The 25,580-nt window shown below is 40.6% G+C and overlaps 1 protein-coding gene across 1 annotated transcript in view; it reads left to right on the forward strand.

The window, feature by feature from the left end:
• Nucleotides 1–95: 95 nt before the first annotated feature.
• Nucleotides 96–25,580, forward strand: part of LOC115236769 (basic-leucine zipper transcription factor A-like) — a 91,623-nt gene continuing 66,138 nt past the window's right edge. The window contains exon 1 of the mRNA XM_029809446.1: nucleotides 96–2,030. Coding sequence (XP_029665306.1) covers nucleotides 1,319–2,030 — 712 coding nt within the window. The 5' untranslated portion in view covers nucleotides 96–1,318. The remainder of the gene's footprint in view (nucleotides 2,031–25,580) is intronic.

The raw sequence follows: 25,580 nt of genomic DNA on the forward strand, positions 1-25,580 counted from the left end.
GATCCGTGGACGCGGCCGCGCTCGCCGTGGCCGGTAGGCGGCCAGGCGGGAGTACGTGAGTTCTCTAGTGTAGCTGCACACATGCACGCGACAGCATCTGACCGCCGTGCCACCAGCCGCCGCCGTCGCCGCTGTCGCCGTCGTAACTATCAGAACCGTCGTATAATCTCTCGCTCGAGTGTGCCACGCTACGCGAGTAACAGATCAACGTCGGACAGATCGATCCGACTCGTTCGTTGACAGTAATCGCAACCGTGTATTTCCAAAACCGGCGCCGCTATCTCGTGCTGTGTCGTTGGCGAATCGACGCTGATCATAACACATGATGCGACTACCCGACAAGAAAGACAGGACGATGCAAAGTGGTGAATCGGTGTAGTGACCTGGCTCGGAATCGCGATTATTGATATTGGCGAGATAGTGTTCGTTGATGATTTCAACGGCGAGCATTCTTATGTTCGGCGTTTCGATGACAGTTGCGAATGACACTAGCGTGAAGACTTGTACGAGTGTTTGCAGCGAGTGCACATCGTCGTGCAAAGGCAGCTTGAAGCAGAACGATTGACAGTGTTGACTACAGCGCCAGTGTTTCGTGTGCTTCACGGCTGATGGTTATCTGACAGAAACGGTTTTAAGATCAAGAAACAGAGATCGCAATGATGCGTTTGTGATAAAGGTGAAGATTGTTCTTACGCAAATAACAACGACGGTCAGGTGTTTTACGCAGAGGTGGACGAGTCGTGTATTGAATAATTGAAAACTGGAGTACGCGTACCACTATACGATTGTGTACGATTGTGACTGTGAGACTCAATGGGTGCAGTGCGTTTTTAGCAGTACTATGTGTCATCAAGAAACCGAAGACATTGACTAGATTTCGTGAGAGAATCATGTTGACGCAATAAATACTACAAGGTGTGGTTCCAGTGTTGGAATTATTAGGAACCTGATACAGCATCTCCGATTGAGATATCTTGAAGCGTTCTACGAACGATGATAGTCGACGCGGACCATTAAGTTATCAGCGTACGACCTTTCGTTGCGTGGACCGGTGCGATTCTTCATCTACAGCGAAATCCAGCAGGTCACCACGTTGGATCTCGCGGCGTTGGCTGCCTACGGGGCCATTTCGGGACCCAAGATCGCGGTGGCGGGCACCGGGGTCCTCGCGCTGCCCGGCTTGATACCCGACAAGGGTCTATCATCGCCCGGAGGCCAGTCGAAGCCAAAGTCCGCAGGGCTGGCGGGTCTTGACAGCGAGGCGGTGCGCCGGTGGGTCGCGGAGGCCACGCGGACCGTCCGGCAGGTTCCGCCTTCGATGGCTGTTCCTGCCAGTTCTCCGCAACAACAACAGCAACATCATCGTCAACCGCAGCATCATCAGCAGCATCATCATTCCACCCACAGGCAGCATCAGGAGGCTAGCCCACCGTCGGTGGGAATCTCTCCCTTCGTTTTGCCGGCCTCGATGACGCAGACCCCCAGTATGCATCTGCTGGAGAATAACAACCTGGTCGAGGTCGCTATGGCCCAGCAGCAGCAACAGCAGCAGTCACAGCAACAGTTGATACAGAAGCAGAAGCAAACAAGTCCCACTAACAATAACACCATAGAGGCTTGGAGATCGATTCAAGGCGGGCATCAATGGTGGAGTTCGCCCGCTAGCGTTCATCAAGAACAGCAGCAACAACCGTCGATCGCCCAGGTTTCTCAATCGCCGAGTCTGGTGGTCGGATCGGTGTGTGGCCAGATGCAGAGGCCGCAAGTGCAATCAGAGATCGATCAGCCACTCGATTTCTCCGTTGGCTCCCTACAGCAGCAGAGGCTGCATTCGCGCGTGAGGACTATGCACGAGAGACATCAGGGTAGGATGCATGACAACAACAACGGTACGGTAAGCAGCCAGAAGATCACCAGAGGAGACATTAGTAGACGAAGCTACAGTCCCAGTGAAGCCAGCACCAGTAGCAGCGAAGATGAAGGTGTCTCTACCGGTGGCAGCCCTTCGGGACCTCTTCGGGGTGCTTCGGGTGAGTGTTAATCGAATCACACAAAATTTATTAAAATATGGAATATATTCAGAGTCACGATGATTCGTTAATGTTATTATGAAGCTTAAGAGGAAGAGAATAAGAAGGGAGGGGAGAGAATTGCTCGATTTTATATATTTATTAATATTGAATTTATAAAATATTTCTGTGAGCCACATAATTAATTTTCACAATTAACGTAGATTCGAAAATTTTTACAACGCAATATAAATATTGTTAAATTTAAATTAAATGAATCCGAATGTCGTTGTTTTAATTCAAGTACATGTAGATTAGATCTCATTATCATTTATCTCGAGTCATTTCGTTATTAAAAGCAGTACGCACGATATGTAGATACGGTGACGAATATAAGCAAATATCTGCCTTTATCGCAGTTTCTCGTCTCGCTCAATAAACGGAAAATATAGCGCGACAGGTAAACAATTTCCCATTATCGGCGTTGAATTGCGTTAAACAATTAGAATTATCTGATTAAATATAGAGTGAAATGCATATATAAGCAGTGCTTGAAGCAACGGGCAGAAATCGAGCATTTTGTGGAAAACGTTACGTTCGTCAGCTGTCAGTGCAGTCTGTCTCCTCCCTTCTTCCTCCGTCCCCTGCTCTTGACGCCCCCGCACTGCATTGTTACTTTCCGTGGATGCATTGTGCATCAAGGCATTGTATGGATCGTGCGACCCCCAATCGCGAGAAAACCGATTTATCTGAAACGGCCGGATTTTGCATTCACGCATCTCGTTCATGCTATTCTGTGCGCAGAACGTGTGCCAATTGTGAATTTGGGACGAATTTACGTTTAGGGTAAATTTATTTTAAAAGAAAGAGAGAGAGAGAGAGAGAGAGCCGATATTCTCTCATATATTTCGCGTATAAGGCTAGATATTGTTTTCAATATTGCTGTATATAATTTTCAATATGATACATTTACACGAGATATTCAATATTATTTATTGCCATCTCGAAAGTAAAAAACAATAATTATATATATATAATCATTTTGTCATAAAAATTGACGGAGAAAGAATGTCAAAGAAATATAGTCAAAGAAATACGGGCACTTTTATGATCACGTTTACATTATCATTACATATATTCTTATATTGATATTATTATTATAGCATATTATCACTCGTATTCCAATAAAAAAAAAAAAATTATTAGGAAATATTTATTAGAACAGATAATCACGATGATAAAAGAGAGAAAAAATATTGATTAAGATGGATCGGCGTTCAGATCCGCCAAGAGAACGTAATATAATTTTTATATAAACTGTCTCTATTAATTGCGATATGCGACGCGATAAATTGAAAATTAATAACGTGGATGATATTGTTAATGTACGTTGATCAGCTGCGATAAGCATTAGATCCGAGAAATAGGCAGAAAAATTGTCAACCATTTGATACTATCGATAAAAATACGGTATCGCTTTAGTTGATCCGATATTGTTGATCTATGGCAATTACGCGACATCTATGTATTTCTTGTATTCAAGTATCTGTTATCGAGTATTATCCGCATGATAAGTTCTTCTTCTACATATATAGCTGCACTAATATTACAAAAAAAAAATAAATAAAAGTGCAAATACGCATGCGCTGCGTATGCGAACGGGAAGGAAAAAAGCCTTATCGTATCTGTCGATAACGTCTCAGCTCTAATATTTGTTTGAATAAATATTCCACGTAGACTCGCGTGATTGCATGGTTATTTTCGGCGTACGCTGGAATCGTGACGAAAAATCACGCCCATCGTCAACAAAATACCCGTCTCGTCTCGCGAGTGATCATTGCATCGTAAGATATCAGCAATTATGCACTTAAAAATGATTGGAAATCGAAAAAAGTTAATAAAAGAGCTGTGGCGCGTGTCAGCAATATATGAGAATTTATATCTGACACAAAAGAGGAGGAACTTATGTATATTCCAAAAAAATTAACATTTAATATGTTTCACGGATATATAAATTATCTTGATTATATCTACTCCCTTTTTTTATGATATTCATAATCAACGATGATGATTCCACCTCTCGTCCTTGATGAAAATGCGCATAAGGCGTAGAGTACGGGCAGTTTCAGATATCCGTTTCACGGGGTCCAAGGACCTGTTCCTTGCTCGAGCACGGGTGTATTACGATGTAACCCGATACGATGTTTGATTCTATATTATTTACGAGCAGGTGGATCGGCGCGCAACAATGTTTATCGGCGTAATTAGATTCTATACCTGCGCAATCTTTATCACACGTCGATGAGTCGAGCCGCGGCGAAAATCATGCTTTCAGAGATACACGGCTGTACGATAATAATAGTTTTCTCGAACGCGAGCTATACATTGATTTCTTATTCTTTGCACGCCTTCTTTTCCGCCTATTCATTTACGATCGAAAAATTATTGTAAGCTAATTCGCATATTCGACTGTTTTTTCAAATATTTGCACATAAAAAAATAATTTAATATTCTCTATATGTATTTAAATATGTGTTGTTATAAAAAAAGAATTAGATTATTTTAGATGAGATTTCTACAATTAAAATATTTATGAGACATGAATATTAAAACGAAATAAATTAAAATTATTTTTAATTATTCTATCGCGATAGAGATCGATATTAATAAAGCTTGCTTCTCTTATTCTGTTAATATTATTACAACATATATTTGAAATAATTATGTATTATTATTAAGTAATTTAAAATGTTTTGTGGGGAATATCTTTACGCGATTAACCATTCGCGCGCGTTTCCGCTTATTTGTGCTTAATTTAACTGAAGGTACACACGCGAATCCCTTTGATGTAGAGCCGTTAGCGTTAGAATCATCCTTATTGGGATCATCTTTTTCATCACGATCGCTTCCATTAACTATCGTCAGGAGCCGTCCCCGAGTTCCTTCCTTCATTAGCGTTTTCTGTGATCCGTCCGAGCGCGAGCTCGAGTCCCGTCGGATCACTCGCGTGCGGAAAATTAGACGGCCTTCCGATTCGTGAGAGTACTCACGGGGTACACGCCGCGATCCCTCTCGCGTTTCTCGCTTCAGTGATCTTCGAGCTTCGAATGTGTCGATGGAAATTCCGCGAAGTCCATTCTCGTCTGGGAGACCCGAGCTTTCGAAGGATCTCGCTATTTAAGTAGCCATTTTCTTCCCGAGGCGCCTGAGAGCCTCTTATCTTTCATTGTCTATGCTCCCTTATCTCCCGAGATCATGCTTTGTAAAGATTGCGGAAATTTCCGAAATAATACGCGAATATTAATGTGAAAAATTTCGAAAATTCAATCCGTTCTTATACACAAGTGTCATTCTGACATTAATTTCCTATGCAGGTATCAATATCGTCAAAGGACATTTGATTATCAATATTGAAACATATGTTTCTGACAGTTACGATCATAACTCGGTATTATTAATTAATCCTATTGTGATTTTAATGAGATATTAATTAATTACTTTATTATAAATAATTATATTATTTACAATTAACTGTATAATATCAGGGTGGGTATCGATAAAAAAATGCATATCGATATACATAGCTGGTGCATCGGTGATGCGTTTCGTCGCGATTCGCGCGGCGTCGGTAGATTATTCGTCGATGACGGATAAGATCGCATTTATTGACTCGCGCCGGATTAATCGCGCGTCCGAATAATATATTTATCTTTTTATATATACGGACCGACCCGAGTCTCCGTGTGGCCGAGACGTACGAGTGAAACGGCCTTTATCGATCGACGATCTCTCGCTCGCGTCACTCGAGAAACGAAGGCTTGGCTCGAAGATAAAAAGCCGGCGCGCTAAAGAAGCGGCCGGAAGCGCGTTACCTCGCACGGCTAATACGCACAATGACTATGAATACATAATGACGCGCTATCAAATAGGATTTGTTCATCGGATGACGCGATCGATGAAAAAGTAGCGTATATTATAAAAAAAAAAAATTAATATTTCCAACAAAGATATCTTATAAACTTGAGGCTATTATATCTCTTTTGCCTTTCCATCAGTTTTTTAGAAATTAAAATAATTTAATACGGTAAAATATGTTTTGCAATACGTTTATGCAAATAAAAGTGTAATAACTTTTTATCTATACATAAATCGGTAATGAATTTGATGTCTTTTTTTTTTTTAATAGAATCTTAAAATATCACAGTGATTTTTGAATTTTTTAAAGATATTGTATATATGTATATAAAATCTTGCGACGTGTTATATAAATAGACATAAGTAGTCCACCGACGTGAATTTGTAAATAATTATCCAGAACTATATCCTCTATCATATTGTTTAATCGTAAACCGGATTTCTAAGAAACATGAAGTAACGGCGGATATGACTGATCATATCGAAAAGTATTCGCGTCGCTTGAATTTCTGTCGCAATAGATATCCCGAGAATTTATACGCAACGAGTTTAATTAATCTATACACAGGAATATAGCCGCGCGGATGGCAAGGTACGCGGCAATTGATTGTAAATAATTGCAAAGTAAAACCACACGCACAATCGTGCAGTTAAAGTTGGAATATTTTCTCTCTAATTTAAAAATTCGATGTATAAAATCACCGCCCTCTCATTAAGACTGTCTAGAACAGTTACCGATGTGCGTGCGTACACGATCGCCACGGTTGAATATGTGATGATACGATTTTAATGAAAAAGCCGCTATTCCTCGGAGAAGCCGGAAGCAGCCGAACCGCTTGCGTTGCGTCACCGGCAGCACGGTATAATGCCTCCTTATTTGCATTGTATCCGCCGGGTTTCCGATTATACCTTGCGCGCGGCCCTCGAATTAAGGCCCCGGCCGTAACCTGCCCGAAACGCTTCGGGCTAGCACACCGAATCCCGATTATTACGTTGGGACGTAATACACTTGCGACGCGCCTTCCGAGGACGATCGCCGACACGTGACTCGTTGGAGGAGCCGACATTTGAGAAGATCCCTGGAAAAGTAACGTCGCGGTTCTTAAAACACCGACTTCACGCCTGCGTTTATAGCTTATGATAAACGCGATGGAGAGAAAGAGTTCGACGGCTAATTTCACTAATGTCCGTTAATTTCAACTGTAGTTTAATTAATTTTTTATTCTTTCCAGATTTTTACACGAAAATATGATATACTTGAATCAAAGTTAAAGTTATTCCAAATAAATTCCGTGCCAATTGAGTACATTATTGTTCAAATTAAAAGTCAATATAGGTATAATTGACGGATCAATTTGATCGTTTAAATTGACAGATATACTGCATCTTTAATAGTAGTGGTTTCACGTGACCGTTGCTCTGAAAATCTCACCTGTTACTTTGGCAGACACGAACTCGTCGCGCGGAAAAGCTTGAGATACGTGACCTGTACGAGTGGGAGGACCGGATGGGTGGTGGACACCGGGGGGGACGGGTTCGCGGGAATGGGAAATAGCAATGCGGGGATTCCTGGTAGATAGGCAGAGGCAGTATAAGGAAGGTACCTATACAGCTCGTGGCAGGTAAAGCCGACGGATAAATCTCACCTTGGATAGGTTCGGGAGAAACGGTGGACCGTGCAGGGGTCACGTGGCGGCTCTCCATCCTCTTCCTTCGCGTCTCGTGTCTTCTTTTTTCTCTCTTCCCCTCTCGCTCGCGTGTGTTCGGCGCTCCTTTTCTAGGATACGCGAAACCCGCGCGCGGGCAGGAAAGCAGGTAGGTCTCTCCTCTCTAACCCTTCCCGAGGATGCGTTTCGGCTCTGACGCGACACGCGTGCGGCGCGATGCGTGCACGCGTGCGAGAACAACCGGCTGTTCACGTACACGCGGCGACAAATCACTATTGCAACGTGACACGCGTCCGACTTTCTCGCGCCTTTTTTTAGCCCTAGAGAAATCAAGGTATTTTCTACAAGATATCCCAAGTCCTATTTTTACTATTTGTTATATATGAATTCTTTGACGAGTCTAGATTTTTTTCCAACGGATATATTAAGGAGCCAATAAATTTCAAGATAAATTTTAGTTTTCACTTATCTTTAGTTCAAAGAGAAATTAATATAAATAGCATTGTATTCTGATGCATTATTATCACAATATATAATAAATTCATGAAAACCAATATATTATTAATAAAATAACGCTCCATTTTAATCGAAACCGACGCAGTTCAAGTAGAGAAAAGAATTTATAATAACAGTAATGAAATATTTCATTTCAACGCTTCTCCGTGTTTACTCAGTCTGTGCCGATCCAGACAAAATAAAAAATAATATTACACGCGTGTACATTCAATGCGAATACGCGACGAAGACTGATACATCTCGGACTCGATGCGATGGTAATCATCGCTAATCTCTGTCCCACTCGCGTGGAAGTTTTATCGACACCGCGCCATAACTCTTCGTTACAACAACACAGTATTGCTGCGCGCGACATGCAAATTACAACTCGCAACGTTAGCTCGTTTCGCGGGGCGATCGATACGATCTCTCTCGCGTCGATGACGGATGCGGCCGCTCGCATCGAGAGGTGCATCGGACGACCTTGCCTTGCCGCCTTGCGTCGAAAAAGGAAATGCATCTCACTCATAATGAAACCTATTGTCGCACGTACGTCGCATAGCGAGATAATGCGCCGGGAATGCTGTACCGACACGTAGGGATTCCGTGGGACTTTACGCGTACTCGTACTCGCAGATCGATTACTTATGTAGCCGGAGACTGCGAAATACATAGTAATCTCTTTCATGAGAAATTTATATTTAGAAATGGTACACACATATTTGATGACGGAACATAAGAATCTCTCTCCGAGCTTATCATTTTATCAGATTAGACAACTAAATAATTTAATATTTAACAATTTTCTTTTAAATAATTAATCATCATTCGCAAAATTGATATACTATATTTCTCGTATATTAATATTTTATATATATATATTGCCTTTTTACTCGGATTTTACTTGATTTTTATTAATATTTTATATATATTTTTTCATTGAGCTATCCACGGAGTCACCCGTGGCTTTACTAGTATTAGAACGAATCAAAGTAATGAATCGATAATATTCCGATGATAAAGCTCGTTATCGGTATCGTCTTTTACTTGAATTCCGAGAACACATCCCGCTTCACAAATCAATTTCAATAACATTTCTCAACGTTGCGAGATCGTGACGCATATACGCGTGCAGGATGTCTCGTTCCAAGGATCGCGTTAGATGCGTTTGCACCTCTAACTGAGTCGGATAAATAATGGAAATCGCTATATTCATTGCATTTGTCGGCATATCACCGTCTTCGAGTCCGTATTTGGCGGTATCGTATGCTAATTCGTCGTCTCGCGCACGATTGGCAGTCTAGTAGCTTGAAACGGCGGCTTCGTACACGAGATAAAAGGACAAGCTGCATAATCCGGGGATCTCGTCGATTTTTCTTCCTCGAGTGATCGATGAAACTCTCGCGACTGTGCTGGAAACGCGCGACAAAATGTCCGCCTTGAATCATTAGAAACGTTAACGAGAAACGGTGAACCCTAGTTAGAACCATGGTAAGAGAAGGCTCTCGTAAAAGGGAACGCGCGACCTTGGTCGCAGGATAATTCCGACAAAAGTAATGAAATAACGACGTCGCTCGCCTCAACATATGCGCAAGATTGGAAAATGATCTTTCTCACGATTATATTGATGATTTGCACGGCATCGCGTAGTATCCGAAGCCGGGAGACGCGTGAATCAAGAATAATACGCTCGCAGATTGCGCCAGCTTCTGTGATTTTTACCCCAAGTCGTATATATCGTTCTGGATCATCGGCAAGGAATGTAAGGACGACGCGCGAGACGGAACGTCGATTGCCGGATTCCGATAGGATTGTGAAAGTACTACTCGGTCTCACGTCACATTATGGATTCTTAGCGATTCTTACGAAAATTCGAAGGTCAATTCATCGTTTTTCTCGCTTGTGAAACTTTAATCGCAACTATAATAATGAAGGCTTCATTTATCTTAGAATTTTTTAAATCTAACCGAATAATTAAACTGACTGCTTTCAGGAAATAGAAATAAAATTATTACTGAAAAAAGGAGGATTATACACAAATAATCTAAGTGTATAAATGATATTTCTTTATACTTAGTGATAATATTTCTTTTTATTATTTATTTAATCTTTTTATTTGCTTGTTATGTTAAAAATGACTCTCAATACTTGTTATTTCTAAACTTTAAAGGATGATTTACCTTTCGAAATATTACTAAAGATCGTTACTTTCGAATATTTACAATCAAAATTTATAAAGGGATCGATTAGGGGTGTGCTTTTGAAAAAGCAGATGACAAGAGTGTACCATGCTGGTAAGCCGGTTTAAGTCGACATTCATCTACTTGCTTAAACCGTCTCGCCAGTCATTGCGGTTCCCGCATCTTGCCGCAAATTTCGACCTGCATGCTTCTCAAAATTTCGTATGGTTCGCATGCCATATGTTTGTATGCAAATTGCACCTATTATATCCGTCGGTAAGTTTCGGCATGTACGATCGTAATATTGTCAATTGGGTCAGCTGACGCGAAAATGTCGATCAAAGAAATTTCACATTCGTACTTTCACAACTGCATCAAAGTATTAAAGTCGCGCGTATTATCCAGAGAATAAATATAAAGTTACGACGCAAGTCCCGATTCTGTTAATACAATAAGATTATTTCCGTTCATATACGTCTGCGAACGCTTTTAATTTGACGCGATTTTTTGTATCCGGAAGTTTTCCGACTTTTCTCGCGATAATTCGCGAGCATCAACATTGTGTAAGAACTCAGGTGCAAATTAATTGATGCTTGAAGAATCCGGCATCAACGGCATTTTAATTGCGTCATTGTTTCGTGAGATGGTTCTGCAATTAGCGCGATTAGTATATAATTTAAATAATTTAAATGAGATTTACATGCAATGGAGAGATGAGCGGAAGATTTATCGGTGCATATTTATCGCGTCGAATAGTGATTTAGACGGGATTAAGGAAATCTTTTTATGCAGCGGTATAATTTTATCCACACGACGTTGCACTCTATTGCACGCACGTGACTTCATTATAAGCGCATATTCAGCGAATAATTTGCATTCTGTTAATGATTTGCATACTGTTATCAGCCGGATATTTTTATTATCCTTACGATTGCATTGTTGTCTCTAACCGTTAACTAATTTAGCAAAACAATCTATGTTGATATAACATATAAGCGATTTATGTATATAAAATATTAAAATTCATGATGCAGAATATAAGAAAAATATATATGTATGTGAAACGCATAAAGAATATGAAATTCGAAAAAAAATCGCATATTGAATATATCTTGCATTTTCCTTACAAATAACTTTGAGAATTGTCGCATTTTCGCGAAGTAAGATTACATCGGAAAAATGATGCTGATCTAATGACATTTGGAAGGATACGCGCGGGAGGTCGTTTCAGATTTCGCGCCATTATATGAGTCAGCAGTAGGGTGATGGTAGTAGCCAGAGACCGGGGGTCGTTTTAAGTAAAGATAATGACAGTGTACACAGAAACATGCGTGGCTAATGCCGACACACGTCTCCGAGGTTTGCTCGCCGCTTCCTGCCTCATGTATTCAAATTAAACCACGTAACACCGTCATGGAGCCGAGTATAATGGTAATGATGATAATGGTAAACGAGACCCATGGACGCCTTCGTTCATCGTCGCTGGATCTCGGGAAAGCATCGTGATTTCACGAGCCGCATGACGATGCACACTTTCGATCGTCGCGATAATTTGCAGGATACCGCACACCGCATTCACGGTTAATAATTAATTCCGGAAATTATATATATTCTTGACTCTAATCAACTTAATATAAATCTCTCGATATTTAATCGGATTATATTACTTATTGAATTTTAAAATAAAGGGTGGGGGCAAAAATTGCGACGATTTCAAAAATAGAATCAGGAAACGTGATTAACTACACGATACGAAGCAGCAGTGGTTCATAAAATATATTCGGTCGGTTAACAACGACGCGAGGAGAAGAGATCATTGCCCGGCGCGCGAACAAACTAATCTGTCGTCGGGATCATTTCGTGATTCCTTCGGATCTGCTTCCTTCGTCCCGTCTCGTTTTCTTTTTTTCTCTCCGCGTCGAGCCTCTAATAACCTCTTCCGGACCTACGTTCCGAGGACGTCGTTCCGCGAGCGACATAATTAAGCACGACGCTTAATGTAATTTTAATAACTGGATAAATAAACATAAGCGTGGGCAAGGCGGTGTAATTTGAATCCGGATGTGCCGACGATGAGCGGTTTCGATAAAGCACAATGTTAATGCCTCGCCATAGAGAGAAACTGCACGTACCTCTCTCTCTCTCTCTCTCTCGTGTTGTCTTCGTCGTCCGAATCGACGTTCTTGTCTCGCTCATCGCGCCGTTGCGTGCGATTCGTGCATGCATGCGTGCGTGCGTGCGTGCGTGCGTGCGTGCGTGGTGATGTTATTTCGTAGTTTATGCAACGTATGCTAATCCGACGCGCATCGGCCATTCTCCAAATAATGAATAATCAAAATCGCGTTGGTTAAAAATTTCACAATCGCGTATATTCTCTTTCCAAATTAGCAAATAATTTATTGAAAGTTGCATTATTACCATGAATTTTTTTAGGAAATATTTTTTTGAAAATTAAACATAAATATATATAAAAACATTACGTGTGTTACATTATGTATAACACACATATACATTGCGTGTATTATATAATATTTTTAGTCCATCGAGTTTACAATTACACTTTTAAACTTGCGAGTTTTCGAAAATTTCTTGTTAATAACAGCGTGACTTATTAGATTTGTTTCAACTGGAACGCCGATTTCTTTCTCGAGCACGCGTGCAATGACTTTATCATTAATTCTTAGTTCTGTAGAAGGAATACCAGAGAGAGAGAGAGAGGAGATAATCAGTTTTTTCATGCCTTCTTCTTTTTCCATTATTCCATTTCGTACGCCTTGACTAATGTGCAAACGATTAGATATTCAGATCGTGCGTCTCTTTTACGAGCTCTTATGGTATTCTGCCGCTCTCTCAGACACGGCTTCGGCTAAAATTAACGATGAGATTCGCCGTATTTAATTATATTGAAGTACTTTTAATGGTTATGCACGATGTTTTGCTTTTTATGGAAGCAGGTGTTGAAAAATGACGAAGTAAAAGCCATCTTTCTTTCATCCGACATATCTGACGATCTAAGAGAATAGAGAAGGGTAAGAGAATTTTTATATATGTTTTAATAATATTTTTTCTTTGATAGAAACATATTTAATTATTGTCCGCTTCAAATCTATCAGATTCTCCAGCTCGCAATTTTTATGTATTGCTGGTTTTGCTTTTCCGAAAAGAAAGAATCGTCATGAATTTTTATTGCTTGTTTTGCTTTCCCGAAAAGAAAGGAACGTTATGAATTTTCATGGGTCCCTGCGCTCAAGGTTTTTAAACCGTTTTCGCTGTAGTTAATAAATCGCCTGTCGTCATGCAACGCGTACAAATTTGCAGCGAAGTTGCGCGAGCAGAGATATCGTCGCGTTAACTCTCGCGCAGCCGCTACGAAGATTGATGGAACGCGAGTCGCGGGCACGATCGCGGCCACGAGAACGATCTTTACACCCTTGTCAGCGTTATCTAGATAGAGATTCAAATTCGCCATTCGGTTAGACGCGCGTCGCTATTAATTAATCATAGGGTTGCTCTAATTTAAAACGGAGGTAAATCGCGATCGGCAAATATCTTACGAACCGACGATTTATCGATCGTAATAATGCCAGGATCCCTGGACTCATGCCAGTCTAATTGCAATATAAGCGCAATTATCTTATCTAACAAAATGAATAATCAATTAGCCGCATTGTATGGATCAACGCATCCGATCATTGTCACGATTCAAAGCCTCCACGTTCTTGATCTACCATACGCAATTTACGTTTACAAAAAAACCTCTATTCTTCTTACATTTTTTTCCAGTGGTTAATTATTATTTTGTGACAATATATTTATACCTAATAAATTTTTAGATTATATAACTTAATATATATTTTGAGAAGAAAAAAAGTATCTTAAATGAAAAAATTAAGTATTATAAATAATATTATATCTTATTTAATATAAAGTGCGCCAAATATATTATATGTATATCTCTTTTTTTTATTAAATATGCTCGAGATATTTTCATACAGTTACAATTTCATATGCATCATGCAGTATATTCCATTACAATGGAAGCACTGTAGATGTATTGATATTATCCAACGTCATCATGGAGTGATAATAGCAGTGCATGCACGTCGACATCCTTGTCAGACGTTCTTATGATGAGAATGCAAATTTGTTAATCGATAAAATGATCGCTTATTAATTGGCAATATGCCTGCGTCACGCATAAGGATCTAATTTTTCATGGATCTTTAATCAAGCCTCAGAACTTTTGCGAAGACGTCATACATGTATCTAGATACGGCTAATGTCGGCGCTATATTATTTGTATGCGTGTGTATATATGCGGGTATGTATCTAAATGCACGTATTCATACATAAGCATAACTGTAACAATTTAGATGTCCGCTGATTAGCCGCTGGTGTTGTTCCTGCGTTACGTTAATGTGGCGTGCATGTCAAGTGTAGAGACAGAGAGAGAAAAAGAGAGAGAGAGTCTATGTGTTATATCGTACATAGGGTATTTCAGAAAAAGCAGATTAATATGAATATAGATTCTTTCTGTGCAAAAATAAAATTGGATATAATTTTTAATTGTGATTTTATACCGCGCACTATGTAATTAAGTTTTAGATTTTAAATTATGAAACACACGCTTGAAAAATCAATTAATAGATAAGATTTTATTTACACGCTTGAGAGATCAATTAATAGATAAAATTTTATTTAGTTGTGATCTTGAAGAGAGATGAGTTTGCCTTTGAAATTTTTAATCTACTAATCTATATATTATATTAATACGTTGACAAAGAAACGAATATCATTAATTTCTGTTTGACACGTATTGATTCAGAAAAAGAGGCGTCAATTCTAAGACACCCGATATATACATACGTTCACGTGTAAAGATACTTGCACGCGTTCCAGATTTTCTGACGCGCCGAAAGAGCAAACCTTCGCGAGTCGGCCATTGTTTACGGCGGTTTAATTAGCCCGTTAATGTGACCAGGATAAAACCACGAGTCCCTTATCTGATACGTTTCCGGCGAATCATGAGAATTATTTCCGTACATGCAAATACTAGCGAAAAGGCGAATCGAGCTATGCTTCCGGAACGATCTTGCCATGTGATAAGAACAACTACGCGTCACTAAGGACAGATTTCCATATATTATGCCTACGATTCTTATATGCAGATTACTTGAAATAGTTCTATGAAGTATGTCACGGATCTCTTTCTAAAATATTTCTCATATTTCTTATAAATAATATCTTCTAAAAAAAATACGTCTTTTTCGAGAAGGAAATTATATTGTATAAGAATCGAAATATTATTCTCACATAAATTTTTTTCTCTTTGATGTTTGCAAAATTAAATTTACAAATAACACACACTCCGATCTTGCATTAGCCCACATGTTTAAGTCATTACCTTCAAGCGTGGCATTATCTTTTACGATTATCTCGTTTTATCCCGATATCTCGAGCCGATCATTTATAAGCGATCTACTCGTAAATGATACGGATCGGCGTTCTAAGATCTCGGTCACATTATACATAACTTCAATCGCGGATAAGTAAAACGTGCGCGAGCTGTTAAGAGTGCTTACATTTTTTTTTTTTTACTCAGAATACGAATTGCTTAATTACACGTTTACACATATCTGCGTGAGTGAATTAAGCGTATCCGAGGTTCACACCCGAGACGAGTAGCGATCCAATCACGACTAACGATCGCTAACGGCCCGTAGTTGTCACGAGAAATCGAATGTTAATTATATTTTAAGAGAACGGACCCCGGTAATTAGGATGCGGCGAGAACACACGAAACACGCGCGCAAGGACGTTCCTTTGGGCGATGCGCGATCACACTTAAGGATATCTCTCGTATATAATATAGTGTTACATATTAGGCGACTCTTAACGAGTCAAGCGTGCTTAACGGCACGTTGAGCACTTCCTTGGGATTAACTGGCCGTGCCTAAACGCGTTAATGCATTATTGTACCGGGCGCGTACAGAAAGACAGAAGTAATTAACCCCCGTACCTCGTAAGCAGCGATATTTTAAGGTCCACTTGCACATGTCTTCCCGGTGACTTCTTAATCGACCGTACGACTTCATCACGCCGTTGATTTCATTCCGACGCCTTCTCTTGCTTTTTCTTTCTTTTTTTTTTTTTTTTTTTTTCTCCGGGTTATTTTAGTTTGTGGTTCGATCCTCCAAGCCCGACAAGAAGCTTCTTCTTCGTCGTCCGAGCTGTCGTCCGTCTCCGAGCACGTAACAGCGAGTTAAAACGAAGTTTTGTCAAGAAAGTTCTCTTGCTTTTTCTTTCTTTTTTTTTTTTTTATCGCTCCGGGTTATATGAGATCGCGGTCGTTAGCTCACCGAGGGCAAGGGTCGAATTGCGACGCATTTTAAATTTTCCATTTTTACGTGATTCGAGCTTATATCACGCGCGAATAATGACGTCCTCTAATTTCAATCGTTTATTCATTAAACGAAGACACCATTGATGGAACGCGTCAATTGAATAAATATTCTCATTTTGCGATACACGGAATCATCCTTTACCCTTTCGAAGGTTCTTCAAATCGCGTTTCCCGTGAGGCCTCACGGTGATGTTTACATCCGTCCGTTCGTTCGATGGTATAAGTCGTTTCATGCGGGTGATTCATCGACTAACTGCATGCGTACGCTGCGCGTGAGAATAATACAGGGTAGCCGGGCATTCCAGCTCACGGAACGTTGCACCGGGACGGCGCTTTATGCAGAATTTCCACGGAAAGGGGTCACATGTGCGGGATGATGGAAAATAACGAAAGGGTGTTTATAATGCTTGCTCGTGACTCGTTACATTAATCCTTAGCATACACACTTTGTTTATTCATAAGCCTATTTATATAATTATATCTTATGTATAGCAATGGTATAAAAACGATACTCTCTCTTTGATTAATTGATATTTTGCATGTACGGTAAATTTATTATGTACAAAAAATATATAATTCTACGCGTTTTTCTTTACCGTAGTATTATTACTTGTATTTGATATCACGCATGACTTTGTCGAATTAATGCGAACAAATGACTTGAGTGTCGTTGACCGCGTAATTAAATTAACTTGAAAAATTGGAAATTAATCACGCGATTCGCAAATCGAGCATTAAGCGTTAACAGAACCACTTTGGACACTCAATATATGCCACAATCGTAATCGTTCCTTCATAAAATCTCGAAATGACATCTCTGTTCGCTCTAAAAATCACATTGCATTATCGATTCGGCCAATGAATAGGAAATAATCGAATTCTCGGCTGCTTTCTTTTTTTTCGATTTAAGTCGTAATTATTGTCAACAACGAGAATCCGTTGGATTTTAATATCGATCGTCGACGCTTCCGCAAAGTGTCATAAACCTCTTCTTCCCTCCCCTTCCCTCGTTAAGTCGTAGTTAAGACTACCGTCGATTTGCGCGATGCAGGAAAATCTCAGCGTGCATCCTTCTTTTCACGTTTGTTCTCATTGTGCCGCGGCTTGTCGCGCGCAACACAGAGAGAAAATTAATCCTGAGAACGCGTCTTTTTTTGTCGACGTGAACACCCAAGTGGCCGCGAGCGCGTGTCTTGAACGCGCAAAGGTCGGGTGAAGCAATTTGCGTCACTTTAGGCGTGTTAATATCCCGCTCGTCGATTTACACCGTAGGAGCTCGCATTTTTATATATACTGCGAAGTAAATTTTAATAAACTTATATAGCGTTATAAAAAAAAATTGGAATAATCAGATCTCCGTTGAATTCGATGGCTCTAAATAGTATAACGGCTTTATATCCAGATTTACAATGTCATTCTTCATTATGAAACGAGTGAGGTAACACATCCTTTCTATGATAATAATTTCTTTTTTATATATTCGTGATTCAACTATAGATTAACGCAGTTTTATTGTTTTTCCCTTACCTGGGATGTACTCTCGATTGAATCTACATTATCGAGTTCGCTATCGGCGTCCAACTTTGACGTCCATGATGCCAAAGGAAGCCATTCTCTCTTGTCAGCGAGGATTATAACGTGTTGATAAAAATGACGCCAAAGGCATAGACGCTGCGTATAGGACCCCCTCTGCTCCCGCAAAATAGGGGCCCCGGATTCAACCGGAATAAGAATGCCACGCACGCGCGTGCAAGACCCGGGGATTCGGCCGTGGTTTACGAGTCGCGGGTTGCGCGAACGATCGTAAAAGTTTACTATTTTGCGCGCACAAGCCGTCGCGATAATGATTACTACTTCCGTGCTTCTCCTCTCTCCGTCTTCGCCGAGAGGAAGTCGGCGTCTCGCGGATCTCGCCGTATCTCACGATCGACCGTCGTTCGAGGCTTTTGTTCGCGTCCCGATGGGCGGGCGGCCCATTGTCCAACTCTTTCTCTCTCTTTCGACGATCTTTCTTTCTCTCTCTCTTTCTCTTGGAACGGTCGCTACCTAAACTCTCTCCCGGCACGAAAATGCGTGCCCACCACCGCGGTCGCTTACTTTTTTGCCCACGTAACTCTCATTTTGATCAATTTGAGTTTTTTGCCGGGGCGGCAACCGTTGACTTTACTACCGAGACCTCATCTCTTCTCTCGCCCGCTCGTCGCCTCTCTCTCTCTCTCTCTCTCTCTCCCTCTTGTTTCGGCCTTTCCTCTCTTTCTCCTCCTCACTCCCGCTCGTTGATTACCTTTCTCGGCGATCTCGTCTCTGTTTCTCTCTCGTACTATGCGCGCATACGTTAAATCTCGCATCTTCCATCCCACGTGCTCGTTCCGTCGGCATAGTGACTCATTCGCTTGCTCTCTCGCTCATGTTGCGCTTCCGTGACGTCCGGGCTTCGCCGCTGGACGGAGAGGGAAGGGTACAGTGACGGATTGTTAGCCGGGGGCGGGTCTGATAGTTGGCACTCTTCTGTCTTTAGGATCGCGGCGGAAGTGCCTCGTAACTCGCGGCGAATTTTATGTATCTATAAGCGCACGAAACGCAATGTAATTTCGTCTTCCGCCCGAATATTGTTCGCCGCGATTAGTTTATAACGCGATTATAAATGTCCGTTTTTCAAGATTGATTGATTTATAAAAGCCAAACACTTGCGTGTGATCTAAGAGAATTTATTTGATTTTATTTCATTGAAATATATAATCGTGTAAAGTAACATTATTTGCACGCAGGAGCATTCACCTGTAAAGAGTGTTTATAATGCTTGCTCGTGACTCGTTACATTAATCCTTAGCATACACACTTTGTTTATTCATAAGCCTATTTATATAATTATATCTTATGTATAGCAATGGTATAAAAACGATACTCTCTCTTTGATTAATTGATATTTTGCATGTACGGTAAATTTATTATGTACAAAAAATATATAATTCTACGCGTTTTTCTTTACCGTAGTATTATTACTTGTATTTGATATCACGCATGACTTTGTCGAATTAATGCGAACAAATGACTTGAGTGTCGTTGACCGCGTAATTAAATTAACTTGAAAAATTGGAAATTAATCACGCGATTCGCAAATCGAGCATTAAGCGTTAACAGAACCACTTTGGACACTCAATATATGCCACAATCGTAATCGTTCCTTCATAAAATCTCGAAATGACATCTCTGTTCGCTCTAAAAATCACATTGCATTATCGATTCGGCCAATGAATAGGAAATAATCGAATTCTCGGCTGCTTTCTTTTTTTTCGATTTAAGTCGTAATTATTGTCAACAACGAGAATCCGTTGGATTTTAATATCGATCGTCGACGCTTCCGCAAAGTGTCATAAACCTCTTCTTCCCTCCCCTTCCCTCGTTAAGTCGTAGTTAAGACTACCGTCGATTTGCGCGATGCAGGAAAATCTCAGCGTGCATCCTTCTTTTCACGTTTGTTCTCATTGTGCCGCGGCTTGTCGCGCGCAACACAGAGAGAAAATTAATCCTGAGAACGCGTCTTTTTTTGTCGACGTGAACACCCAAGTGGCCGCGAGCGCGTGTCTTGAACGCGCAAAGGTCGGGTGAAGCAATTTGCGTCACTTTAGGCGTGTTAATATCCCGCTCGTCGATTTACACCGTAGGAGCTCGCATTTTTATATATACTGCGAAGTAAATTTTAATAAACTTATATAGCGTTATAAAAAAAAATTGGAATAATCAGATCTCCGTTGAATTCGATGGCTCTAAATAGTATAACGGCTTTATATCCAGATTTACAATGTCATTCTTCATTATGAAACGAGTGAGGTAACACATCCTTTCTATGATAATAATTTCTTTTTTATATATTCGTGATTCAACTATAGATTAACGCAGTTTTATTGTTTTTCCCTTACCTGGGATGTACTCTCGATTGAATCTACATTATCGAGTTCGCTATCGGCGTCCAACTTTGACGTCCATGATGCCAAAGGAAGCCATTCTCTCTTGTCAGCGAGGATTATAACGTGTTGATAAAAATGACGCCAAAGGCATAGACGCTGCGTATAGGACCCCCTCTGCTCCCGCAAAATAGGGGCCCCGGATTCAACCGGAATAAGAATGCCACGCACGCGCGTGCAAGACCCGGGGATTCGGCCGTGGTTTACGAGTCGCGGGTTGCGCGAACGATCGTAAAAGTTTACTATTTTGCGCGCACAAGCCGTCGCGATAATGATTACTACTTCCGTGCTTCTCCTCTCTCCGTCTTCGCCGAGAGGAAGTCGGCGTCTCGCGGATCTCGCCGTATCTCACGATCGACCGTCGTTCGAGGCTTTTGTTCGCGTCCCGATGGGCGGGCGGCCCATTGTCCAACTCTTTCTCTCTCTTTCGACGATCTTTCTTTCTCTCTCTCTTTCTCTTGGAACGGTCGCTACCTAAACTCTCTCCCGGCACGAAAATGCGTGCCCACCACCGCGGTCGCTTACTTTTTTGCCCACGTAACTCTCATTTTGATCAATTTGAGTTTTTTGCCGGGGCGGCAACCGTTGACTTTACTACCGAGACCTCATCTCTTCTCTCGCCCGCTCGTCGCCTCTCTCTCTCTCTCTCTCTCTCTTTAATTATTATTATATAATAGAAACAATATTTTTAATTTCTCCTTTATGCGCGGACAAATCTTTTGCTGATATTAATATTATTTAACAAAAAAATATAAATAATTCGAAGATACTTTGCAACATTTTTTTGATAAGGTATTAAAGTACTTTTTTTTATTTAGAATAATATATAATTCACACATAGCGGATCCGCACGTTTTCAAGGTATGAGGGACTTTCTTGTTGTAACTCGCCACTCGTCGAATAATGCAAGTAATCGGTTATCTCTCTCTCTCTCTCTCCCTCTTGTTTCGGCCTTTCCTCTCTTTCTCCTCCTCACTCCCGCTCGTTGATTACCTTTCTCGGCGATCTCGTCTCTGTTTCTCTCTCGTACTATGCGCGCATACGTTAAATCTCGCATCTTCCATCCCACGTGCTCGTTCCGTCGGCATAGTGACTCATTCGCTTGCTCTCTCGCTCATGTTGCGCTTCCGTGACGTCCGGGCTTCGCCGCTGAACGGAGAGGGAAGGGTACAGTGACGGATTGTTAGCCGGGGGCGGGTCTGATAGTTGGCACTCTTCTGTCTTTAGGATCGCGGCGGAAGTGCCTCGTAACTCGCGGCGAATTTTATGTATCTATAAGCGCACGAAACGCAATGTAATTTCGTCTTCCGCCCGAATATTGTTCGCCGCGATTAGTTTATAACGCGATTATAAATGTCCGTTTTTCAAGATTGATTGATTTATAAAAGCCAAACACTTGCGTGTGATCTAAGAGAATTTATTTGATTTTATTTCATTGAAATATATAATCGTGTAAAGTAACATTATTTGCACGCAGGAGCATTCACCTGTGTATTTTTTTATTGATTAATATCTTGTAAATTATATATGACGGATCACCAACGCGAAACGCATTGTCACTTGCTCTTTCGCTGTTCGGTAAACTGGTCGAATAAAATCTCTCGTGGAACTTGTCTAGCTAATCGTAGAATCGTACGTGACCGATCGTCCGGTCTTGTCGATTCGTGCTGTAAAGCGTACCGTGAACGGAATCGTGAAGTGTCGAAGACCGCCGCGCAGTTGGACATTCTCTATTCTTTACGGTCAGATACATGGAAACGCGTGTTTGTATGCGTGATTCCGCCACCGTCACGTCGTACGCGTAAAAATCAATAATTGACGGATTTTCCCGAACATGGACATATGAGTTAAAGAATATAATTTTATGAAATTTATATTTTTTTATGCACTTAGAACAATTTATTGAGGCAAATAAAATTTTTGTACTTTTTATAAAAAGTATCGCATACATTTCCGTCAAAATTGACGATCGTGATGATTGATAGTCGCGCGACGTGTTTGCTCATCGGAAGAAAACACAAAATCGCCGAGAACGAGACTTTCCCATTATCGAGTGGGAGAATCGAGACTGGCCTCGGCGTAACCGCAATAAGTCACAGAAAAGAGTAGTCGATGCTCCCGGAAGTGGAGTCGGCGGCGAATGAGCTAACGGATGGACAACGCGGACTATTATTTAACTTTAATTGATGATAGCTCGCAAACTGTTCCACATTGATGGTCATCGATAATCGCTAATGATTCCGATCTCTAGCGCACTGCTGAGGGGCAGTTACCGCGCGAAACAATTCTCTTGGTACTCTCTCTCTCTCTCTTTCTCCCTCGAGCGCGTGAACATCTCCAAGTATACGCAAGCGTGCGATGATCGATATTTCGTATCGATACTCCGGCACATGGATACTTCTCTGTTCCTTTAACGGTACCGAATTTGGGCTCTCACGCCTTTCACGGCCTAGTTTAGCGAGAAACGTGAGTTCATTACAATACAGAATAGAAATCAACTGTTATTTTCATTCGTCCCATGTTTATATCATCTCGCCTATCCTTTTTAATATTTTCATTTTGTAATTTAATATAAATTGTATAATAGAAACAATAATTATATTTATTAATTATTATTATATAATAGAAACAATATTTTTAATTTCTCCTTTATGCGCGGACAAATCTTTTGCTGATATTAATATTATTTAACAAAAAAATATAAATAATTCGAAGATACTTTGCAACATTTTTTTGATAAGGTATTAAAGTACTTTTTTTTATTTAGAATAATATATAATTCACACATAGCGGATCCGCACGTTTTCAAGGTATGAGGGACTTTCTTGTTGTAACTCGCCACTCGTCGAATAATGCAAGTAATCGGTTAATCGATCGATGGACGCATGATACGCCATGAGAAGCGGAATTCGCGTCGGGCGAACGAGATCGTTACATTGTTTCTGCTATTTCGTGTGCGAGCGGGAGGGAGAGGGAAGGAGAGAGTTGAATGACGTGTTACAAAGGTAGTTAGCGGAAGAGGTCCTCAGGGCTACATACATACATTCAAGCCTATTGGTATTTCTTTCTCTTTCTCTCTCACGATGGGAAGAAAAAAAAGGACAGACGTCGGTGGTACAAACGCACCCGCGGTGATGATTAACAGCCGAGCCCGGCGCATATCTCCGGGGCCCGACCGGCGAGGGTAATCGATTAATACGCGATATCGAGCCCGCGCGTCTCTCTCTCTCGCGGCCATTGTTTGTTGTTAATTACGCTGATACATCTAATCGACTAGCGAGAATCGGGCACGGTTATGATTCGGCGATTTGACCGGTCGCGGGATGATGCGGACCCCGCTGTCGAGATGTAAATGTTTCTTTAATGCAGATATCTGCAGCGCTGTACCGGCCGACGTCTAGAGAGATACGGCGGCATTGTTTGGTAACATTATAACGTTGCACCGCTCTGTTTATCTGCGGCGGGCATCTCTCGGGGATCCGGGGATTCTAATTAATACAAGTCGACGCGTCACGGCGACCGGTTTCATTACGGACGTGGTATGAAGCGAGAATCGACATTATGACATTTATACACGAGAGCGTATACTTTGCGTCGATATAACGCGCGCGAATTTAATCAGACAGTCTGTCAAATCTCTTTCAAATTAATTTGCAAGATTGTAATTACCTTTGAAATTTTCGATTGAATTGTATTTGCGCGAGTGTGAATGTTCTACAGATTACATTAAATGACACGACAAATACACATACTCATTCTTAACAAAAATCTCACCGATGATATATAATAATACAACAAAAATTTTAATTGGCATATTTTTTAACAAGAAAACAAATTTTCGGACTGTGTTTTTACGAATTTAATCAGACAGTCTGTCAAATCTCTCTCAAATTAATTTGCAAGATTGTAATTACCTTTCAAATTTTCGATTGAATTGTATTTGCGCGAATGTGAATGTTCTACAGATTACATTAAATGACACAACAAATACACAAGCACATTCCTAATAAAAATCTCACCGATGATATATATTACTACAACAAAAATTTTAACCGGCATATCTTTTAACAAGAAAACAAATTTTTGAACTGTGTTTTTACGATTTTGTTTAAAGAAAAATTTCCGCGGAACGGAGAATCAATAATTCATATAAATAACAAATTTATTTCGCGCCTAATTAGATGTATATAGGCATGTATTGTGTGTGTGACGCGTGTATCAAAATAATATTTATATTTATTGAATGAAAATATTTGGCGAAGAGATACACACACACAGAAGTCAGTCAATGTGTTTAGGTATGCCAGTGAGTGTTTATATGTACCTGAATACGTACGCCAGTATTGCCAGTAAAACTCGGTCTTAATCAGTATTGCTGAAATAGTCTTGGTGAAAACATTGTTAAAATGGCAAAATACATTCTTCCATGTAAATTTCTTGGTAAGTAAATTTGTCTGTTGTGTTCACCTATGCGATGTATCGTTCATCTGATTATTACATCATCGATGATTTCTAAATATGGAAATGTCTTTACCACGCGTACACGCTAAAAAAAAAGCGCAGAATAATCTACAATTAAAAATTTCCATTTACATTATCTCGTATGGTGATGTAACGCTTTACATCAGACATATATATTGTATGTAATATTTTATAAGATGCTAAAAAAAAGATTTTTGGTTCTGATCGGTACTATTCTTATAAAGTACAAGTTTGTTTCGCCGCGAACGTCCACTTCGCCTCCCACCTATTAGGCCGAGGTTGGATGCTAAAAAAAAGATTTTTGGTTCTGATCGTATTCTTATAAAGTACAAGTTTGTTTCGCCGCGAACGTCCACTTCGCCTCCCACCTATTAGGCCGAGGTTAACTGTTAAATCGCCAGTTAATTGCACGCGCCCGCTCGCAAGAACAGAGCCGTGTTCCCCGCCGCCGATGGTGCGTGGCC

Source organism: Formica exsecta, unplaced genomic scaffold, assembly GCF_003651465.1.
Source record: "Formica exsecta isolate Colony F162 unplaced genomic scaffold, ASM365146v1 scaffold1116, whole genome shotgun sequence".
NCBI lineage: Eukaryota > Metazoa > Arthropoda > Insecta > Hymenoptera > Formicidae > Formica > Formica exsecta.